The 23,011-nt window shown below is 44.7% G+C and overlaps 2 protein-coding genes across 7 annotated transcripts in view; one reads left to right on the forward strand and one right to left on the reverse strand.

Annotated features, from left to right (window-relative positions):
* Positions 1 to 433: 433 nt before the first annotated feature.
* On the reverse strand, positions 434 to 5,369 carry LOC116576937 (translation initiation factor IF-2-like). The gene is made up of 2 exons (XM_032319491.1): positions 4,698 to 5,369; positions 434 to 531 (listed from the first exon to the last, which is right to left on the reverse strand). Exons 1-2 carry the CDS (start codon positions 5,367 to 5,369, stop codon positions 436 to 438), a joined length of 768 nt encoding a protein of 255 aa, XP_032175382.1. The 3' UTR covers positions 434 to 435.
* The window catches only part of HELZ (helicase with zinc finger), a 162,614-nt gene continuing 144,271 nt past the window's right edge, over positions 4,669 to 23,011 (forward strand). For 3 of the 6 annotated variants that reach the window (XM_032322670.1, XM_032322674.1, XM_032322675.1), the window contains exons 1-4: positions 4,669 to 4,758; positions 6,122 to 6,177; positions 7,115 to 7,207; positions 11,273 to 11,329. The gene's annotated coding sequence lies outside the window, so the exon portion shown is untranslated. The remainder of the gene's footprint in view (positions 4,759 to 6,121; positions 6,178 to 7,114; positions 7,208 to 11,272; positions 11,330 to 23,011) is intronic. The other 3 variants (XM_032322671.1, XM_032322672.1, XM_032322673.1) reach the window with 3 other exon arrangements.

Here is a 23,011-nt window from a genome sequence, read left to right on the forward strand (position 1 = left end):
TGAGCAGAAGGCAGATGATTAACGACTGAGCCACCCAGGTGCCCCTTTTTATTTTATTTTTAAAAAATAGTTTATGTATGTGTGTATGTATTTATTTATTTTAAAAGATTTTATTTATGACAGAGATAGTGAGAGAGGGAACACAAGCATGGGGGAGCTGGAGAGGGAGCAGGCTCCCAGAAGCCGGATATGGGGCTCTATCCCAAGACACTGGGATCATGACCTGAGCTGAAGGCGGATGCTGAATGACTGAGACACCCAGGTGCCCTTTAATATTTTATTTATTTATTTGATTGAGAGAGAAAGACAGCACACAGGCACAAGTAGGCAGAGTGGTAGGTAGAGAGAGAGAAGTAGGCTCCCTACTGAGCAGAGAGCCTGATGCGGGGCTTGATCCCAAGATCCTGAGATCATGACCGGAGCTGAAACCAAGTGTCAGATGCTTAACTGACTGAGCCACCCAGGTGCCCCATGATGCATGTATTTTTGATCCGGCCGGTTTCCACAGTCATCCTTTTGCTCGGAGTTCATCTGCAAGATGGAGTCACAAGGCCACAGTCAGCTTCGAGGGCATGGCTGGGAAATGTGGTTCTCAGCAGGAAACCTACGTCTTTAGTGATCAGCAAGCTGACTCCTCCCACAGAGAGAAACAGACAAGAAACTGAGTAACTAAGCAAATTACCTATGGTATTAGGTGGTGATGAATGCCATGGAAAAAAAGCAGGGAAAGAAATAGAGAGTGTGTGTTCAAGGAATATTGAGATTTGAAGTAGGACAGTGAGAAAAGGACTCACTGGGGTGAGCAAAACCTTGAAGGAGGTGCGGGAATCAGCCAGGTGGGTGTATCAGGGAAGGAGGGAACGCTCAAAAAGGAGGCCATCCAGGCAAAGGCAGAGCAAGGGTGAGAAAGGTGTGGGACTAGGTCAAAGAAAGGAGAGGAGGCCGATCGTGTGGGACTCTGGCTTTTCTTCTGAATGAGAGGCATGGAACTCAGAGGGTCATGCGCACAGGAGAGAAAAGGTTTGATTTGCATTTTATCCGGACCAGGTGTGGCAGCTTCCCTGAGAATGCACTGGAAGGTAGGAAAAGGAAGATGACTGTGGCGTGGACCAGAGTGGCAGCGAGGTGGTGATGATGAGACAAGGCAGGATTCAGTATACGTTTTGAAGGCAAAGCAGGATTTGCAGATGGATTGATGGCGGAGTCTGAAAGACGGGGGGCCTGCGGCCTGAGCAGTTTCTAGGATGGAGTTGCCAAGAATGGAGCTGGGGAAGACCGTGATGGAGCGTATTTGTCGGGTAAGATGTTTCTGAGAGATCCAAGTGGGGAGGCAGAGATCTGAAGTAGGTTTAAAGTCCTACTTCAGGGTAAAAATGGTATTTAAAGCCTTATGACCGAGAGATGGTGGGGGAGGGAGTGTAGCTGGAGAGAGTCTAAGGATCCTCTCAGGGTTGAAATGAAGGGTTGGCTAGTAAGAGGGATGCAGAGGAAGGGGTGGGGGAGTGGTTAGGGACTTAAGGTGGGGCAGTGTGTTTATCAGATCAGAATCACAATGGAGCGCCATTAATGTTGGCCAAAGAGCCTGTGTGCTCCTCATTCCATTCCTATTTGCCCATCTCTAGCTGTAGGAGGTCAGAATGGCCTCAAAAGATGGAAGGCAGGGCCCTCAGCCCTTCATTCCATGCTCCAGCACTTTCACCACCACTGCCCTGCTCTGATAAATGTCTGCTCATTCAGGGGTACCTGGCTGGCTCAGTTGGTAGAGTGTGACTCCGGATCTTGGGGTCATGGGTTTGAGCCCCATGATGGGGGCAGAGGTTACTTAAAGAAGAAAAAAAAATCTTTAAAAAATGTGTTGTCATTCATTCAACATCTTATATATGTGCCAGGCCCTTGTCTAGACATTGAGGGGACAAGCCAGATGAGGCCTGTGTCCTTGGGGAGCTTATACTCTAATGGGGTTGGAACCCACAGCAGACAGACATGATCATTTCTAATGAGGGTAAGAGAACAGTGAGTGACCTCTTTTGGTTAAGAGGATCAGGAAAGTCCTCTTGGAGGAGGTGACCTTGAGCTGGGAGCTGGAAAGATGATGCTTGTGAGATGCAGGGCGACCAGGTTCTCACTGGAAGGAAGTTTGGGGTGCTGCAGGGGAAGACAAGGCCAGCCTGCTAGATCATGGCGACGGAGGGAGGGGGGCCAGACCTCCCCCCCCGCCCTTACACAAGAGTGTGTAGGCCACAGTGAGGGATTTGGATCTTCTTCCAGTTGTGAATGGGCCACCTCTGATGGGGTTAAGCATTAACATTTCAGACACGCCAGGGGGTTGGTCAGAGGGAGAATGGATTGCAGGGGGCAGAGTGGAAGCAGGGAGAAGAGCGAGGAGGGCACCTAGTTCAGGCAACGGGTGGTGTCTTGGACAAGGATGGACCAGAAGGCACCCTGGAGGAGATGAATGGGCCGGCAGTTACACAGTGTGAACTTCTCTGGGTCAAGGCCTCTGTGAGGCAAGAAAACGTATGTACTAAAGAATCCTTGGGGAGGCCTAGTTCTTGGCCGCTTGAGCCTGCCCGCCATTCAGTGGGTAACTACAGACAACTGAGACCACACACCTAAAATGCCCTGTAAGGACAGAGCAACCATTACGTAAGTATATAAGGGTGTCGCCAGTGCACAAGGAGAACGGGGAAATGAACAACTGGGATGCCCTGGGAAAAGGACACTTTGGAACCTTCTTTAGATGGGAGGAGCAGCCCATGTTTCAGGGGGCAGCAGCAGAGGGTCCTCTGAGTCCTCTCCCTCTAGTGCACAGGTTCTGCGTGGCTGCATGTGCTGGAAGCTAAGAACCTGGCTCCAGGCTCCGGGTTTCCCAAGTGCAGAGAAGCGGGTGACTCAAGGGAGGTCCCTCCCCAGCACGCCTAGTTCGGTGCTGGCTAGGAGTGACTCATTACCTTGTTCCCTCCCTCAAAGCTAACCCCGGGCCAATCCTTTAATGAGTCTACACCTCACTTTACTCCTTCAGTCCGCAGGGACAATTGCCTGGTGGATTTTTTTTTTTTTTTTTTTTTGTGCTCCCCGGGGGCAGGGCTCTGGTCAGCAACCCCAGGTTCCTGGAAGGAAAGGCAGTGCAGAGGGACAAGTTGTCATAGGGTCTGGAGGGGAGCAGAACCTTAAGGATAGACCTAGGCCCCCCGAAGAGGGGTGCTTTAATGCCCATGCATTCTTGTAATTTCAGAACCCTTAAACAACATTTAGTAGTGAACAGAGTTTCGCAAGCATTGATGTCCTAGAGGATTTTCCCTTGGACACCTCCTTGTAAAAAGCTTGCTTGGGGGGGGCGCGGGAAGCAACCAGAGCAGACTCCCAGTCTGCAAAGCGGAGTACCAGAGTCCCTGGGAAGGGAGGGAGTTGGGGGACTGACCAAGGGGCTCTAGGGGTCATGGGACCACTGCTGAGGGTGCGGGCGAGTGCTGTGTTCGTCCGGTGCAACCGAAAAGCCCGCGGTGGGTATCCGGGAGAGCTCTGCGCTTTGCAAAGGGCCCGCGGGAGGGAGCAGAGCGCCGGGCGGCGTGCGTGGACTGCGGGCTTGCTAGCCCCGCGTCTCTGCGCCCCCTACTTACAGGGTACCCCGTGGCAGACAGGCGACTCCGGGCATCCCCCGACAACTCCCAGGCGGGAGTGGCGCGGATAATCCTCCCCTTGCCCAGCCCCTAAGGTTCGCCTCCCCGCCGGGATCCGGCAGGTGGACCCAGGTGGGCGCACCCTCCTCCCAGCCCCGCACCCTCTCCTCTCTCGGACTCTCCCAGGGCCCCGGCGCGCCTTACCCGTCCGGGTCGGATGCAGCAGCCTAAGCCCCTGAATTACCTGCCCCGGGAAGTTACAGTCCACATTCTGCCTGGAATGCGAACCGGTGGGCTCGGCAGTGCCCAAAGCCACATTCCTAGGGGAGGGGTCTCCACCTAGAGGGTCGGGGATCCCGTTACCGGCGGAGGGGAGGAGCCAGCAGGAGGGCGATCAAATGGGTAAAAGTTGCATTTAGCTTGTTACTTCTTTCCCCAACCCCCAAACGCGCGTTGACGCCGGTTGACTCGGGGACAGTGTCCGCCCAGGTCCTGGAGCCCGACGGCCCCGGAACGCTTTGCCAGGGTAGAGGCACTTCTCCGCCCGCGGATGCGGGAGTCCGAGCGCCGACGGGTCTGCGGTGCTGCCAGGCTCCCGGGCCCTGCAGGCGACCCCCGGCTGCCCCGGGGCAGGGAGCCGGCCGCAGAAGCCCGCCGCCGGGCACTGAGGATCTAGAGCAATAACAGACGCATAAATGCGCATAAATAAATCAATGAGCAGCTCTCTGCTGCCAGCAGCAGGGAAACCTCGGGCTGATTAAATGCAGACGTGGGGTGTCTGCCAGGGCAGGAGGGCGGCGGGGCAAAGGGAACAGGCGTGGAGGCGAGGGGTGGGGGGAAGGGAACCCAGGGGCAGGAGCCAAGAGGAAAACCCAAAGCCACATTTTAAAAAATGGGGATGAATTTTAAATGCAAACAGCGAGGAGGAGGGGAGGGGGCCGGGCTGCAGGCGCCCGGGCCGGCCAGCCAGCCGGGGCAACTTTCCGGGCGGGAGGTGCGGCCGGAGGGGCGGCGCCGGCGGCGGGAGGCGGGAGTCGGGGGCCGAGGGGGGGAGTCACTTTAAAGGCTCTTTCTTACCCATAATGCTTTGTGGGGACGTTGACAAGTGGATCCAAGATGGCGTAGAAAGTAATGACAGGTAAGTCCTGACTTCCCCCTTCTCCGCTGCTGGGACCGCTCCGCGAGCTGCCGGAGCCCTCCGGGGAGGAGACCTGACTCCACTCCGGTCCCCGGGGCCCCGGGAGGGGCGGCCCTCGGACGGGCTGGGGACCCAGGCGGCCCGCGGCGGGGCCTGGGAAGCGGGGCTCTTCGAGGCGAGGCCCGGACGCTGGGGCTGTTTACAGCTTCTTCCCCTCCTCGGTCCCCTTCCCCTCCGCTGGGGGCCGCGGCGCCCGGGGCCCAGGCGGTGGAGGGGGCTTTGCAGACCCCGGCCGCGGGCCTGCGGGAGGTTTCTCCAGCCGCGGGCACTCCGGAGCGGGGTTGGGGGGGGGGGTCGGGCCGCCCTGCACGCTCCCCTTCTGCGGGTCGCGGCTGGGGGTGGGGAGGGTGCGGGCCTCCCACGCCCCGCTTGATCGCCCCCTCAGGGCTCGGACTTGCTGCTGTGGGGCGGGGGCCGAGGGTGGGCGTCAGCAAAAGTGGGTCAGGGGTGCGCCCCCTCTCTCCCCCGCCGGGGGCTGTTGCCAGAGCTTCACTTTTTCCCCCCTTTTCTCCGCCCCCTCCTCGGAAATTCTCATTGGCCCACAAGCGCATCAACAAAAATAAAAACAGACTATCTTTTTCTGGGAGATCTTTTAAGACTCCCCTTTTCTAGGGCTAGGGGACTGCAGTTTTATTTAGGGAACTTTGGTTCTTCTACCCCCAGATTATTTGAGCTTTCTGCACCCTCTTCTTCTCTGAGGATCCTTCAGACAGGGCTGGAAGCCAGGGTCTTAAGGTTCTTCTTGGATTCAGATCCTCAGGTTTTGTTTGAAACTCAAAATTGTTATTGCTTCTCTCTCGCAGCTTAGACTTTTCAGGCAAATCGTTAATAAAATGTGTATAACTCTAGGGACAGTGGATGCCGGGTGTGGGTGGGGGTGTAGGGTTGAGGCGGGGAGGAGTTGTCCTGGCTAGTTTGTTCTTAATTTTGCCCTCTCTAAAACTTAAATTAATGAGGTTTCTTGTCCTTCATTTCTTTTTTTTTTTTTCTTTTCTTTCTTTCTTTTTTTTTTTTTTTTTTTTGGTCTTCTTTTTTGAAAGTAAGATCAGTCAGTGCTGAAAGAGAAAGCTTTTTTAATGTTTTGGATCTTAAGAGCATTTTATAGTCTGTTCTTCCATCACACAGAAAGGAAATGTTTTTATTCGAAAGCAGAACAGTTCATTTACAGAACTGCATACTGTACCATTTTGGTAACTTTTTCCATTTGAAATTTAGAAGCCCTCTCACTTGGGACTGATGTAGTATTTGCTACTGATTGTTATTGGTGTTGTACAGACACATTTTACTTTTCTGTTTGCCTCAGGAATTGGATGAAGTAATTGATCACTAAAGAACTACAGTGCTGGTGAGATGTGTAAGGTGAGACTGCAGTTAAGAATGATTTCCCTTTTTCCTTTATTTTAATCAATGCATAAGGGTGAGTCCGGGACTAAGTAATTTAATGGGACCCTCTTTATTTTCCAAGTATCTCAATCAGTCAAATGGGTCTGTAGGTAGGGCTAGCTTTAGAAAGGAAAAATGTGTCCAGCGTATAAAACTTTTAGGTTATTGCAGTGGTTCTCAACCATAGTGGAGCGCATCCAGAGCCAAATGTTATTTGCAGCTATCCCTGATCAGTATCTTCACCACCAGTAATTATATGTAAATTTCCTTGTGTAACTTTAATTGGATGTCTTAATTTCATGTGTATTGGTGTCTATCACATACTCAACATTGAGTGTTAGTGATTGTTTATGTGGGTTTTCTATGTCCGAGTTACTGGGACTCTTGTTAAGAACACCCGTTCCATTGGAAAGATTGATTATAGGCATCAGTCATTCCTTTTCTTTTCTGAAAAAGTGGAATAGTATTTGTCTTTCCCATAGTTATTTTGAAATAAGAATGATAGTGTTGAATTTTGTTTAATTTATTAGGGATAAGATGGGTTTGTCATTATTTTCTGTTCATGTGGTGTGGGAATTTAAAGTGCTGCTTTAATCTAACTTCTAATGCTTTGGATTTGAAGGACATTATTGATAAAGTGTTAGTGTACAGTTAGTATTCTATAACGGGGAGGAGGAGAGGTTTGTTAATTTTACATTTTTCACAAGCAGTTTTCTCAGCTTTAAAAATATTATGATTTATTGAGAAAATGTAAAGTTATTAGGCCTGCTGCAGGTGTGTGTGTGTGTGTGTGTGTGTGTGTTTTTCCAAACAGGTATGGGTAACCTTTGGATTTTGAAATCCTCTCACAAAATTTTCCTATCTATTGGAACATCTGATTAAGAAGAATAAGCTGTGCTTTATTTTTTTCCAGATTGAGGCATTCTATTGACATTTGCCTTCCCAAAAACAAAAAACAAAAAACAAAACTTGGGAGAGGAAGGTGGACGTAAATCAAGATCCTTTTGTAAGTGCATATGCCACATTTGCTTGTGTTTGAAACTCAGTGCTTGTGTGTATTATATATTTTTATTTTTATTATTCTTGGCGGAGCAGATGTGGATTTTAAAATTTATTTATTTCAGTGGCATATTCAATGCCTTAGACCTTCCAATCAGAACCTTTCCTTTTTATTTATGTATTTATTTGTTTAAATTTACAGATTACTTTGTGGAAAGGAACCAGTGATCTGCTTCTTAGCCTATGGAGATGTTTATTTGTAGTCCAAAAATGAAATACTTAGAGGCATCTGCCTGGCTCAGTTGGAAGAGCATGAGATTCTTGATCTCTGGGTTGTGAGTTTGAGTTCCATGTTGGGTGTAGAGAATACTAAAAAAAGATAAATAAAAACTTAAAAAAATTGAATATTTAGAAATTGGTAATCTCTTGTGACTAGTGTTAATTTGGGTTGAATTATGTCAAGATATTTTCCACAATTTTTATGCATGTAGACCATGTGAAGTATTAGTAGTCACTTGAAAATGAAGTTAGTGGTTGGTTATCAAACAAGTTTGTACAAAAGTATTCTAAAATAGGAAATACCATATTATTAAAGGTTAGGGCTAAGTTGAAGACAGTGTCTTGTAGCCGAATAAAGACACAGCTTTTTTAGTCTATCCTTTTGGCTGAGAAGCTAGGACACTATTTTTAGGTAAGGCTGTAGTTTTGGGGCATCATTAAGTACCTCTCTGTCCGGTGGCAAACTTTGACTTTTGCCACTGTCAGGAAGATTTTTCATTTTCTAACATCAAAGAGATATACTAAGTCCACATTGGAAAGTCAGTGTATATTTATGGACTGTCCAGTTTTTATTGAGGAGGGGAGTGATGCCGAAACAACAGGAGAGATCATTGCTACTTGCAGAGGGCCTTGTGTAGTTTAAAAATACATAGCATATTCATGAAAGGCTAAGAATATTGCAGAGGGATCTACACATAAGTAGACCAGATCTTTTTTTTTTTTTTTTTTAAAGATTTTATTTATTTATTTGATATAAAGAGCAAGAGAGCACAAACAGGGGGAGCAACAGAGGTAGAGGGAAAAGCACGCTCCCATTGAGCAGGGAGCCTAATGCGAGGCTCCATCCCAAGACCCTGGGATTATGACCTGAGCAGAAGGTACAGGCTTAACCAACTGAGCTACCCAGGTGCCCCAGTAGACCAGGTCTTATACATGCATTTTTATTCCCTGTTTATGAGGTAGTCTTGGTATTAATATTCAATAAAAGTTAGTTTATAATTGTCAGACTGCATTTAAGATTCAGATACTGGCTCAGCACAAGAAGTACGGTTCTTTGCCTGTTACTTCAGATGCATAGAGGATTTTGGGTCAAGTATATCAACTTGTTGATAAACAAGATAGGCTGAGGAACTACTTAAAAATTATAAGCAAATTGTTATGGTTATTTTCATAAACTTAGATAAGTGTACATTCAAATATAATTTGACTTCTAAGTAATAATTTGAAATGCTTTCTGGGAAAGAACTATGTTATGTGTGGAGAATGTGGCCACACCAGCTTACAGTTCATTTAAATTGATGGGTGTAGTCAGGATTTATGTAGCATTGGCTAGAAGCAACGTAAAATACAGTGAACCACTTCAGGAGTGGCTGAGATAATACTTTTGAGTAATCCTGAATTCAACAGAGTTAATATTCCTCTTTTAAAAATAATACTGTAGATGTAACATGAAGACTATTATATATATTAAATATATAAGTATGTATAATATAATTTTTAAAAGCTATCAATTGTCTAAAACAAATTGAAAGTTTTTCAACATACTGCCAGATAGTCATACCAACTTGTTTCCTTGTCTAAATTATGCTGGGTCATTTTCTCTAAGAGCAGGAAGTTGTCTGGTAAAACCAGAGTTTGTATATTCATCTTGCTTTTGAGCCAGAAACCCCCTGATTCATCATTAGATCTTCAGAGAATGCATGGCATATTTTTTGACTGAACCATTCTGAAGTGTGAATGTTTGTGATTTTTTGTTATTTCTGTGCCATATTTTAGGTGTTCTCAGCACATCTGAATTTGCCTTTTTCCTTTCTTCTGTGGAAATTCTCCTTGTGGTAAAAATATTCCTGTAAGGCGAGCTTCCTGTCACTAGGCAATATGTATAATTAATATAGTTTTCAACAATTTTTTTATTTTTAAAGATTTTAATTACTTATTTGAGAGAGAGTGAGAGAGATCACAGAGGGAGAGACAGAAGGGGAAGCCAACTCCCCGCTGAGCAGGGAGCCCAACGCAGGGCTTGATCTCAGGATTCCAAGATCCTGACCTGACCTGAGCTGAAGATAGACACTCAACCGACTGAGCCACCCAGGAGCCCCTTAAACAGTTTGTGTGTGTGTGTGTGTGTGTGTGTGTGTGTGTGTGTGTAAGATTTTATTTATTTGACAGAGAGAGATTGCAGGTAGGCAGAGGCAGGCAGAGAGAGAGGGAAAAGCAGGCTCCCTGCTGAGCAGAGAGCTCGATGTGGGACTCGATCCCAGAACCCTGAGATCATGACCTAAGCTGAAGGCAAGAGGCTTAACCCAGTGAGCCACCCAGGCACCTCTAAACAGTTGTTTTTAATACAAAAACTGATGTATGCTATGGTAAACAAAATTGAACAGTACTTAAGTACATAAAGTTAAAAAGATTTATTTATTATTTTTAAAGATTTTATTTATTTATTTGAGAGAGAGTGAGAGGGGGAGGAAAAAGAGAGCATAAGGAGGAGGAGCGGCAGGCAGAAGGAGAGAGAGAACGGACTCCCTGTTGAGCAGAGAACTCAGTGCGGGACTGGATCCTGGGATCCTGACCTGAGCTGAAGGCAGTGCTTAACCGACTGAGCCACCCAGGTGTCCAGTAAAAAAAGATTAAAAAAATAAGACTTTGTTCTTTTTTCCCCATCTTTAGTTGTGTTCCTCTGAGCTGACCATTAGAAAACAGTTGGTGTCATTTGGCTTCTGGAGGGTCTCTCTGTTGTGGTGTACACTAGTATTAGTGAAAGCAGAGGGAGAAGTCAGGGAAGGCCTGGGCAATGAACTAGTTCAAATGTTACGCAGGGTCCATTCTGCTCCTATTTCCTATGATGTTAAGTAATACTGATAATCTTTTTTTTTTTTTTTTTTTTTTTTTTTTTTAGTAATACTGATAATCTTAAACTACCATCAGTTTAAGATAACTGTAATTGAGGGGCGCCTGGGTGGCTCAGTGGTTAAAGCCTCTCCCTTCGGCTCAGGTCTTGGGATTGAGCCCCGCATCGGTCTCTCTGCTCAGCGGGGAACCTGCTTGCTCCTCTCTCTCTGCCTTCCTCTCTCCCTATTTGTGATCTCTGTCTGTCAAATAAATAAATAAAATCTTTAAAAAAAAAAGATAACTGTAATTGAATTGTTAGTGAAACAGTTAATTCCATTGTCAGATTGGTACAGGTTTGATTGTTGATATTTTAAGGAAATAAATATTTGAGAATTGAATTCGTATAATCTTAGGGCTGGGGTAACGGTGGTAATTACTGTCTGTAGAATTTTATGATAAACTGCACAGTATGTTTACTATAGGCTTTTTATAACTCATTATCTCTCCTTTAATTCTCATAACAACCCTAAGAGAGTTGTTATTTCCGTTTTGCAGAGGAGGAAATTTAGGCCAAATGTGAGCTAGCTAACAAATGTCATAAGACTGGTAAGTTGTGGTGCTAGTGTTCTGTCTTGGAGAGCCTGTGCTCTTTCCATTGTAATGTATTCTGCTACTTCTGTCTGGTCTGTTTTATTTTCCACATGAAGAAATTTAGGCCCGCAGAAGTCAAGTGACTTGCCCAAGGTCACACAGCTAAGTAATAGCAACAATAAACCAAACTTCTATCTCTGGTCTCTTTATCTCAGGACTTTTGGTCCGACTGGCTATGCTACATTTTACTGAAATACTATGGACCAAAAGACCATATGCCGTGAATACTGGATACAAGTGATTCAGAACTGATACATCGGCAAAGGTGTTTTCTACTATGTATTTAAAAGCTTCCTTTTCTCTCTTTCAGAAATTATAAAGAGCTCTGATGGGCTATTTGGGTGATCCCCAGTGCAGTGAACTGCAGGTGAGTAAGGTTTAGGAGAGCTTTATTTAGAAAACAAGACCTTGGTAATGCCTGAGAAGGCAACAAGAGAGGCTTAATCTAGAGGGTGATACCGTCCAGAAAGAATAAGGTGGGGGTGGGGGGTGCCGGTGATGCTGAGCAGTAGTGAGACGTAGGAAACCTGAGGATGCTGGTCCCGATGGATGGAATTGGCCACTCCTGAAACAGACGGGGTGACGCTGAACAGAAGAGACTGTTTGCCGCTTTGTGGGAGTTTGTTTGGAGAGAAGTGAGGGTGGGTTAATCTTCCACTCTTGTTCTGAATGAGTAACCACATAGGGGCTCATCCGATCTGCATATGATTGGATCTCGAGAGGCCCTTCAGTTTTTGTGTCAACATTCTGAGTCGTAATCACCCTGTGCTCTGATGAACTTGGTTAAGTATGAATAGTTTGTTTACCCTGGTATCTGCTGCGTGTGTATTGTCATGAATGATCGTATATATCTGCATTTTTGATACTGAGTCTAGATACTGAGAACACAGCAATAGAAACACAAGGTTAAACTTTTTTCCTAATGGTTATATTTATTAGTCCTTCAAATTATTTATCTTTTGCTGAAATGCCCTTCTAAGAAAAGCAATTTAGTCTCTATTATTTCTGATTCACAGTAACTAAGTTTTTTGGTCCATTATTGTATCTTGGTCTTTCATTATTAAACTTAGACAATGGTGATAATACAGAAAAAACAATGAGAAGACTGCTTTAATAGCATCCTTGTGGGACATCAGTGCTAAAAATTATGTTTTGATATGTTTTAATATTTAATAAAATGACTTGCTGTCCTGGCTTATGGACTCTGGCTGCATGAGACTCCTGAGACACGGCCAGCTGCTTTTTACCCAACTTCTTTGTAGTTAAAGTAACTTTTCTTTTTTCTTTTTAACTGTACCTTGGTCTCCTGGCCCTTAGTTCTTTGATTTGTCTGTGATTCCATACTGCTTTTTAATTCTGGTATAGTCCACTACTCAGCAAGTTGGCTTTGAGAATCCTGGAAACCTTAATGTGACAGTACTATATACTTTCAGGGTTTATAATTGAATTTGGGCTTGGCTATTTGCTGATTGCTAAAGTAACACACAGTTGTAGGCATTCTTTGTTTTAGAGTTTATGTTATTGTTTTGCATGATTTGGGAGTTCAAAACAGTTGAGGTGGTTTGTTGGCCTTGGAAAGTGGGGGTCTAAGGGTGTCATAAAGAGGTCATTGTGATAAGGAATGCATGAGAGTTCTCAGTTAAGGCCAAAATGAACTGTAAAAGGGAGGGGTGAACCTCTTCTTGAGGCTCTGCCAAGCTTGTATCATGGAACCCCTCTGTTTCCTCAATATGGCAGAACTTTCTTTTTCAAAAGTTGAGGAGAATAGGGCACCTGGGTGACTCAGTTGGTTGAGCGACTGCCTTCAGCTCAGGTCATGATCCTGGAGTCTGGGGATTGAGTCCTGCATCGGGACACCCCTGCTCAGCAAGGGGTCTGCTTCTCTCCCTCTGACCTTCCCCCCTCTCATGCTTACTCTCTCTCATTCTCTGTCAAATAAATAAATAAATAAATCTTTAAAAAAATTTCAGAAGAATGCCTATTAAATAAATTGTTAAGATATTTAGATTACCCTAAAATGGTTGATTTTTTGTTTTGTTTTCCATTAAAATACATAGTTTTATATGTAAGCATATATATATATATATGTATGTATATACACATATGTGTATTTTTTACTCATGTTAATTATGGTACATGTAATTTGAATTTTTTCTACTTACTAGATCATGAAACGTTTCCATGTTATAGGTGCCACAATTTTAATTTATATGCTTACTTTTTTTTTTTTTTAAGATTTTATTTATTTATTTGACAGAGATCACAAGTAGGCAGACAGGCAGGCAGAGAGAGAGGAGGAAGCAGGCTCCGTGCTGAGCAGAGAGCCCAATGCGGGGCTCGATCCCAGAACCTCAAGTTCATGACCTGAGCCGAAGGCAGAGGCTTAAACCACTGAGCCACCCAGGTGCCCCTATATGCTTACTTTTTAAAAAAAATGATTTATTTGTTTGAGAGACAGTGTGTGCACACATGTAGGCACGGGGAAGGGCAGAGGAGGAGGGAGAGGAGTAGACTCCCATTCATGTGAAGCCTGACCTGGGGCTCGATCTCACAGCCCGGAGTCACGAGCCAAAATCAAGAGTCAGATGCTTAATCGAATGAGCCACCCAGGTGCTCCTGTAGGAAAGGCTGCAAAATATTTCATGAAGTCATGCTCCCATAATTTACCTAATTCTTTCAGTGTTAGGTATTTATGTTGCTCCCTGGTTTTCACTTAATACTTTACATTATTGTACATACTACTGGTTTTATTTTTTTGACTAATTATATTTCTAGGGTACATTTCTGAGTGTATTGTGTTAAATGGGATGAATGTTTTTATGGCTTTTTGTATATGTTGCCATAGAGCTTTTCAAGAACGTTGTACCAGTTTTTACTTCTAACAGATAAATGGATATACCTGTTTTGCCAGAGCTGGACAGAGAAATACAGTTTTCATAAAAAGTTTTTGCTCATTTAGTAGTGTAAAGTGGTATTGCATTTCTTTGTTCTGTAATGTTGAATTTTACTTTGAGTCTCTTTGTGGTGCATTGTTTGTGCATATCCTCTGTTATTTTATGCACTATGGTGTTGATGTGAGCTTTGGATGGTAAGGCAAGTGTAGCCAGCTAATAAACCAGTGGTTATTAAAAAGATAACCAGAACACATTCAGTGGAAACGTTCAAAGAGGTCTAGATGGTAAGTGATCTTGGAGGTAGTGGTTGAAAGGGAACACATGGGTTATTCTCACTTCAGTTCAGCAACTGTTTATTGGGCATCCACTGTGTACAGCGTGCTGTGTTGCGTCCTCTGAGTGCGTCCAAGTTATCATTGCAGTGTGTGCCTGGTTGAAGGAGGAAGCTACTTGAGAATGCTTGAGGACTGGCCAAGATAGCTCAGTTGGGAGAGGGTTAGACTGGAGAATGCTTGCGACTTGACTGGTGGGGACTCTGCTCTGGCTGCTGAAGGCCCTTTGTGACTGCTTGGAGGGTTGATTACGGCCTGGAACATCTTTAACTCGCCACTGTGCCTTTGCACAGTCTTTGAGAAGCTCTGTTCTGAGGAATACAAAGATGAGTAAGACGTATTTCCTACTGACAAGGAACGAATTATCTAGTAGGGAGATTAAAGGCACCAGAAAATGAAAGGACTAATAGGTGCTATAAAAGAGGTTCAGCCCCAGTGCTTAGTGGTTAAGGAGAGGGTGTTATACTGCCCCCTTGGGGAAATCAAGAAGCACTTCAGCCGAAGAAGTGGTATTTAAATGGCATCACCATGAAGAAGAGAAGCAGAGGGAAGAAGAGGGCATTCTGGAGAGAAAGAGCTTGAGCAGAGGTGGGGGACTAGTGTTGGAAATGAGGTTGACCTCAGGAAACTGCATGTCCAAACCACTTGGACCCTGGGATGCATAAAGGAACATAGTGGATGTTGAGACTGCTAAGAGGTTGGGACTGAGTTTTGGAGGGTCTTAAGTGCCAGACTGAGGATGAGTAGGATGGATTGGCAGTGAGGAGAGATAGGGCTTTTTTTTTTTTTTTTTTTAAGATTTTACTTATTTGAGAGAGAGAGAGAGAGACAGACAGCGTGCGAGAGAGCATGAGAGAGGGGAGGGTCAGAGGGAGAAGCAGACTTAACACCTGAGTGGGGAGCCTGATATGGGGCCCAATCCTGGGACTCCTGGGACTCCGGGATCATGACCCAAGGCAAAGGCAGACTCTTAACTGACTGAGCCATCCATGTGCCCAAGAGAGGGACTTTAGTTGTATTCATGGTAGTAGTCCAAGTAAGGAGTGATGAGGGACTGAATTGAATCTGTGGCGTTGGGGATGAAGAGGAGTTAGTGCATTAAGGAGATATTTTGGAGGCTGAGCAGAGAGATGTGGTAACTGATTAGATAGGAGGGGAAGGGAACAGTCAGTTCCATGTCTCAAGTTAGAGATGATGTTGAGGTGTGCATGCTCAGGCGGCTGGCAGAATTAGGCATCAGGAATAGGGAAGTCAGGAGGAAGAACAGGTCTTCAGGGTTTGGAAGAGAGGAAAGATGAATTTGGTTTTGTTTGTTGAGTCCAGGGAGTAAGGAGAAAGCTGAGATCAGAATTTTAATCTTCGAAGGAACAGAGGAGGAAGTTTGGGGCCCAGAGGTACTAGAGGAACCAGTGAGGTCTCCTACTTAGTAAAGCCAAGCATGAAGGAAGCTTCCTGATTCCCAGTCCGGTGTTCTCGTCCCTGCCTCTCACTGCAAAGTGCTGAAGATTCTCATGGGGCCTGTTTTCCTCACACTGGGATGTGCTCAGTAGAAGCTGGAAGTGGCAGAGTTTATGTTGCAGAATGAGGACTTTATCTTTTGGAAAATTTCTTTTCGAAAAATTTTTTTAAAAAAGATTTTATGTGTCTGAGAGAGAGCACAAGGGAGGGGGAGGAGCAGAGGGAGTCGGGGAGGCGGACTCCTGGCCAAACGCAGAGCCCCACGTGGGGCTCAGGGATCATGACCTGAGCCAAAGACAGACGTTTAACTAACTGAGCCACCCAGGCGCCCCTTAGTTAAAATTTTTTATTATGGAACCTTTCAAAGGTTCCACACGAAGTGGAAAAAGAGTATAATCAGTCCCGTGGTACCCATTGCCCGACGCTGACAGTTGTTTGTGTTATGTCATCTGTTTCTTCCCTCCCCATCAGTTACTTTATTTTTTATTTTTTTAAAGAATTTTATTTATTTATTTGACGAGAAAGATCACAAGTAGGCAGAGGCAGGCAGAGAGAGAGGGGGAAGCAGGCTTCCTGCTGAGCAGAGAGCCAGATGCAGGGCTCCATCCCAAGATCCTGGGATCATGACCCGAGCTGAAGGCAGAGGCTCTAACCCACTGAGCCACCCAGGCGCCCCCCTATCAGTTACTTTAAAGTAAATGGGAAGATGAAGTGTGTTGGTAACCTTGAACTTGGTGCATTTGCAGGTAGGGAGAATTTGAACAGTTTCGTAGGGTATGTTTTGAGCTACGTGGGTATGGTCTAGAGGGAAAAGAAGTAGGATTAACTTCCAGAATTATGTTCTGCCTCAGATTTTGTGTTTTGGGCAAATCACTGAAGTCTTTTGACTCTTGGTTTGTCTGTGATATGGAGATAAATGATACCAGCTTTGCAGAATCACCTGAGATAAGATAGGTGTTAAAAAAACCCCAAATGCTCTCTGAACTCTAAACTTTGAAGCTAAACTGATGCAGGTTTTAGTTGTCAGTAATAACAAAAAGGTAGTGCTGTTTAACTTTGGGATTCTGTGTTGCTGGCATAAAATGTCTCATTCAACAAATTTTTATTTTTCAGCACATACTTATGTCAGGAACCTGGGGCTTCAGCAGTGAACAAAATAGACAAAATCCCAGCTCCCATGGAGCTCATATTCTAGATTTGTGAGCTAATGCTTCCCCCCCCCCCAAAGATTTTATTTATTTATTTGACAGAGAGAGACACAGTGAGAGAGGGAGCATAAGCAGGGAGTGGGAGAGGGAGAAGCAGGCTCCCCGCTGAGCAGGGAGCCCTATTCGGGGCTCGAACCCAGGAGTCTGGGATCATGACCTGAGTCATAGGCAGATGCTCAGCGTCTGAGCCATCCAGGCATCCTGTGAGCTAATGCTTTTATTATAGTGGGCCAGGCACTGTTCGGAGTACTTTTTTTTTTTTTTTAAAGATGTCAGTTTTTAAAAAAAAGATTTTATTTATTTATTTGACAGACAGAGATCACAAGTAGGCAGAGAGGCAGGCAGAGAGAGAGGAGGAAGCAGGCTCCCTGCCAAGCAGAGAGCCCAATGTGGGGCTTGATCCCAGGACTCTGGGATCATGACCTGAGCCAAAGGCGGAGGCTTTAGCCCACTGAGCCACCCAGGCGTCCCTGTTCTGAGTACTTTTATAATTCAATTTATTTTAATTCTTGCAAGAGTCCTGAGAGGTGGAGATTGTTATTATTCCTATTTTACAGATTTGGAGATCAAGGCAAATTTTTATGTAGATTGTCTCTGGTTGCAATGCCAGAATTGAAATTTAGGCAGATCTGTTTTTAAGCCTGTATACTCTTTTTTTTTTAAGATTTTACTTATTTATTAGACACACAGAGAGAGATCACAAGTAGGCAGAGTGGCAGGCAGAGAGAGAGAGAGAGGGGGAAGCAGACCCGATGTGGGGCTCTGTCCCAGGGCCCTGAGATCATGACCTGAGCCGAAGGCAGAGGCTTTAACCACTGAGCCACCCAGGCGCCCCAGTTGTAGTCTTTAATAGGAAAATATTTTTCCTCCTGACTTATCATAGGCTTGATATTATCACTTTTCTTGGTTTCTTTGGATACAAATGACTGCCTCAATGGAAAGAAGTTATTTTTCTGCTGACACTTGGGCAGAATCCCTTCTTCAATGAATCCCCTTCTTAGAATTCTCTTTTACCTTTTCCTCCACTTCCCTTCCCTTATCCCAGAAAATTCTCTTCTCTGATCTGTCCTCCATTATTCCCAGTTCTCACCAACTGTGCTGTCCTTACTAGTCTCATCAGCTCCTCTGTCCTGAGTCTCTGCTTTCTGCCTTTGCCTTCTCCTCCCTCGCCTGCCTCTAGCCAACTGCTCTAGACTTGCACCCATGTTTTGGCTTTTCTGAATTTATTTAGTGGGACTAATTTTCCACCTTTGGATCTGGCTCTGAGCTCTCAGTTCCTCAGTGGTGGGGCATACTGGGAAATGGGCAGTAAGGAGTCCTTAGGTTTGCATCTGGATTAGGATATGGGCCTCAGTGCTTATAAGGAGGGTATCAAGACTTGTGTGTGTGTTTTCTGTAGAAATTTTGGCTAAACGGGCGTAAAGTTACCATGTTAGCCATACAGGTCAGTGGCCGGAGGTACATTCACATTATTGTGGGACTGTCCCCACCATCCGTCTCCAAAACTCTTTCATTGCCCCAAACTGAAACTCTGTACCCATTAAACAGCACCTCTCCATTTCCCCCTCCCTCAAGCCCCTGGCAACCAGCATTCTACTTTATCTCGCAATGAATTTGGGTATTCTAGGTCCCTCATGTAAGTACAGTCAGACGTTGTCCTTTTGTGTCTGCCTCTTTTTCACTTAGCATAATGTCTTCAAGGTTCACCTATATTATAGCATATGTCAGCATTTCCTTGCTTTCTGAGGCTAAATAATAAGCCATTTTATGTAAACGGCACATTTTTAATCCATTCATCTTTTATTTTTATTTTTTTTAAAGATTTTATTTATTTATTTGAGAGAGAGGGCATGAGCAGGGGACAGGGAGAGCAGTCTCCCTGCTGAGCAGGGAGTCCCACCCTGGGCTCAATCCCAGGACCCTGGGATCATGACCGGAGCGGAAGGCAGAAGCCTAATGCACTGAGCCACCCAGGCGCCCCTCCATTCATCTGTTAATAGATACTTGGGTTGCTTCCACCTTTCCGCCAATGTGAATAATGCTGCTATGAACATGGATATACAAGTATTTGTTTGAGTCCCTGCTTTTAGTTCTTTTGGGAATTAACCCAGAAGTGGAATTGCTGGGTCCTGTGGTAATTCTGTTTTTAATTTGTTGAGGAATCACCATACTGATTCTATTTCCATAGTAGTAGCATCATTTTATGTGCCACTAGCAATGTGTTTCTCCACATCTTCACCAACACTTGTTATTTTCTGGATTTTTTTTTTTTTTTTTGAGAGAGAGAGTGCATGTGCGAGTAAGATGGTGGGCAGGGGTGGGGGAAGAGGGGTAGAGGGAGAGAGAATCTCAAGCAGGCTCCACACCCAGAGTCCACCTTGGAGTTGATCTCACACCCTGAGATCATTTCCTGAGCTGAAACCAAGAGTTGGATGCTTAACTGACCTAACCACCCAGGTGCCCCTGGATTAGTTTGGGTTTCAAATCACTTTTTTTAAGTTAAAGAAAACCATTAGTTTAATTTATTTCATAGAAATGTTTATGCGTATAGGAAAGTTGAAAGACTGGTATAGTCAACATTCAGTTGTTAGCATTTGTCCTAATTTACTTTCTCTCAATAGAAGTTGTTTGTTTTTTTTTCCCAGAGCCAGTTGAAAGTTAGTGGCAGACATGTTGGATGGTACTTCATTCATATGGGTTTGAATTATGCAGGTCCATTTATACATGGAGTGTTTACAGTAGAGTAAACGTATTCTCTGTCCCTTCTTCTTCCTTCTTTTTTTTTCTTTTTCTTCTTTCTTCTTCTTCTTCTTCTTCTTTTTTTTTTTTAATATTTTATTTATTTATTTGACAGACAGAGATCACAAGTAGGCAGAGAGAGAGGAAGGGAGAAACGGGGAAGCAGGCTCCCCGCTGAGCAGAGAGCTTGATGATGATGACCTGAGCCGAAGGCAGAGGCTTTAACCCACTGAGCCACCTAGGCGCCCCCTTCTTCTTTTTTTTTAAAGATTTATTTATTTAAGTAATCTCTACACTCAGCATAGAGCTTGTGATCAAGACTGGCATGCTCTACTTGACTGAGCCAGCCAGCTGTCCCTCTTGTGATTCTTTTTTTTTTTTTTTTTTTAAAGATTTTATTTATTTATTTGACAGAGAGAGACACATAGTAGGGGAGTGGGAGAGGGAGAAGCAGGCTTTCCCCCTGCGCGGGGAGCCTGATGCAGGGCTTCATCCCAGGACTGGGATCATGATCTGAGCCAAAGGCAGCTGCCTAATGGCTGAGCTGCCCAGGCGCCCCTCTTGTAATTCTTTTATTTATTTTTATTTTTAAAAAAGATTTTATTATTTATTTATTTGTCAGAGAGAGAGAGAGAGCGAGCACACAAGCAGGCAGAGTGGCAGGCAGAGTCAGAGAGAGAAGCAGGCTCCCTGCTGAGCAGTGAGCCCGATGTGGGGCTCGATCCCAGGACCCTGGGATCATGACCTGAGCCGAAGGCAGAAGCTTAACCGACTGAGCCACCCAGGCGCCCCACTTGTGATTTTTTTAATAATCTCTTTTCTCTAGTTAATTCTAAGAGTACATTGTATAACATACAAAGTATGCATTAACTGACTGTTAGCAGTAAGACTTCTGGTCAGCACTAGGTTATTAGTAGTAAGGTTTTTGGGGAGTCAGAGTTATACACAGATTTTTGACATCATGGGGGTCAGCAACCTGATGGTCAACTGTATCTCTAAAGTATGAGGACATTTTTCTTCATAAACATTATATCATTATCACACCTAAGAATTCAGTAATGCTAACGGTTACTATCAGATATCAAGTCTATGGATGTTTCCCCATTTGTCCCCAAAATGTATTTTATTTCTTTAGGTTACTGTGTCTCTTTAGTTTTTTTTTTTTAATTTTTATTTATTTATTTGAGAGAGCATGTGAGAGCTGGGGGAGGGGCAGAGAGAGAGAGAGAGAGGGAAACCCAAGCAGAGCTTGGAGCCTGTTGGAGGGGATGATCCCAGGACCCTGAGATCATGACCTGAGCTGAAACCAAGAGTTGAGACACTTAACTGACCATGCCACCCAGGCACTTGTTTAGTTTTTTTAAAATCTAGAATAGTTACCCCTCCCCTTTCTGTTTTTCACGACAGTGAAGCATGGTCCAGTGTTGGTGACATAGTGGTCAGCATAGCTGCCTTCCGTGACAGTGAAGCATGTTGCTTGTTGAAAAATGCTGCTGAATAGAAAAATCCATAATCCACCATAGATACCCACTTCATTAATTTTTTACTTTATTGTTATTATTTTAAGATTTTATTTATTGGGGCACCTGGGTGGCTCAGTGTGTTAAAGCCTCTGCCTTCTGCTCAGGTCATGATCTCAAGGTCCTGGGATCGATCCTGCATCAGGCTCTCTGCTCGGTGGGGAGCCTGCTTCCCTCCCTCTCTCTGCCTACTTGTGATTTCTCTCTGTCAAATAAAGTCTTTAAAAAAAATCAAGATTTTATTTATTAATTTGACAGAGAGAGACATAGTGAGAGAGGGAACACAAGCAAGGGGAGTAGGAGAGGGAGAAGCAGGCTTCCTGCCGAGCAGAGAGCCCGATGTGGGGCTTGATCCCAGGGTCATGAGACCATGACCCGAACTGAAGGCAGACGCTTAACGACCGAGACCCAGGAGCCCTCACTTAACTAATTTTTAAATAAACTTTAAATTTTGGAATAATTTTAGATTGACAGCAAAGTTGTAAATGTAGGCCAGAGTTCTCATGTACTCTATCCAGTTTTTCCCATTGTTTTTTTTTATTGTTTTTTTTTTTAGTTTATACTTGAGTGGAGATTGCTGCTTATCTAAAATCAGGGTAAATATTCTAATTCACAGTCACTGTTCCTGTTGTTTCTCTTTTGCAAGTCAAAATTTTCCTAAGAGGTAGTTCTCCCATTGTTAATGTCGTACATTTCTGTGGTACATTTGTCAAATCTAAGAAACCTTCATTGGAACATTAGTGTTAATTAATAACCAGATTTTTTTTGGATTTTCCTAGTTTTTCTGTTCAAAGATCTATCCAGGATCCATGTCGAACATGACCGTTATTCAGAGTTCATTGTTTTTTGTTTGTTTGTTTGTTTGTTTTTAAAGATTTTATTTATTTATTTGACAGACAGAGATCACAAGTAGGCAGAGAGGCAGGCAGAGAGAGAGGGAGGAAGCAGGCTCCCCGCCGAGCAGAGAGCCTGATGCGGGGCTCGATCCCAGGACCCCAGGATCATGACCTGAGCCGAAGGCAGAGGCTTAACCCACTGAGCCACCCAGGCGCCCCTCAGAGTTCATTGTTGAAGAGTCCTGGTCTTTCCTTCTTTCTCTCCTCCCTCCCTCCCTCCCCCTTCCCTCCCCCTTCCCTCCCTTCCTCCCTTCCTCCCTTCCTTCTTTTTCCTTCCTATTTTTTTTTTTTTTTTGAAGACTTATTTATTTGAGAGAGAGTGCACCAGGGGTGGGGGAGAGGGAGAGGGAGAAAAAGAATCCCCAGGCGGCTCCACGCTGGGCGCAGAGCCCTTCGAGGGGCTCCTTCTCACGACTCTGAGATCAGGACCTGAGCCAAAGCCAAGAGTCCAACACGTCACTGACTGAGCCACCCAGGCCTTGGTGGGGTATTTCATAGAGTGTTACAGAGTTTGGGTTTGTCTGATAGTTCCCCTCATGGTTAGATTGGAGTTAAGGGTTTTGGGAAAGAAGATAGTCACTTTTGATATTTTGTTTCATATCTTGGCCTTTTTTTTTTTAAAGATTTTATTTATTTGAGAGAGAGAGAGAATAAGAGCGAGCGAGCATGAGGGCGGGAGGTCAGAGGGAGAAGTGGCATCCTGCTTGGCTGGATACCGGGACTGGATACCGGGACTCCAGGATCATGACCTGAGTGGAAGGCAGTCGCTGAAGCAACTGAGCCAACCAGGCGCCCCTTATCTTGGCTTTTTATGTAACATATTCAATACATGTTTTATAAAATGGGATTATATACTGTATTATTTTATAATCTACTTTTTTTTTTTCTTACCAAGACTGTTTTTTTCTTACATATGGAAGTAGGAAACTCTGTACTGAGTTTCAATCACCGACTTGAAAATGCAGTTTTAGAACATAGACTGTTGGTGTAAATTAGAGACAG

Source organism: Mustela erminea, chromosome 18, assembly GCF_009829155.1.
Source record: "Mustela erminea isolate mMusErm1 chromosome 18, mMusErm1.Pri, whole genome shotgun sequence".
Taxonomy (NCBI): domain Eukaryota; kingdom Metazoa; phylum Chordata; class Mammalia; order Carnivora; family Mustelidae; genus Mustela; species Mustela erminea.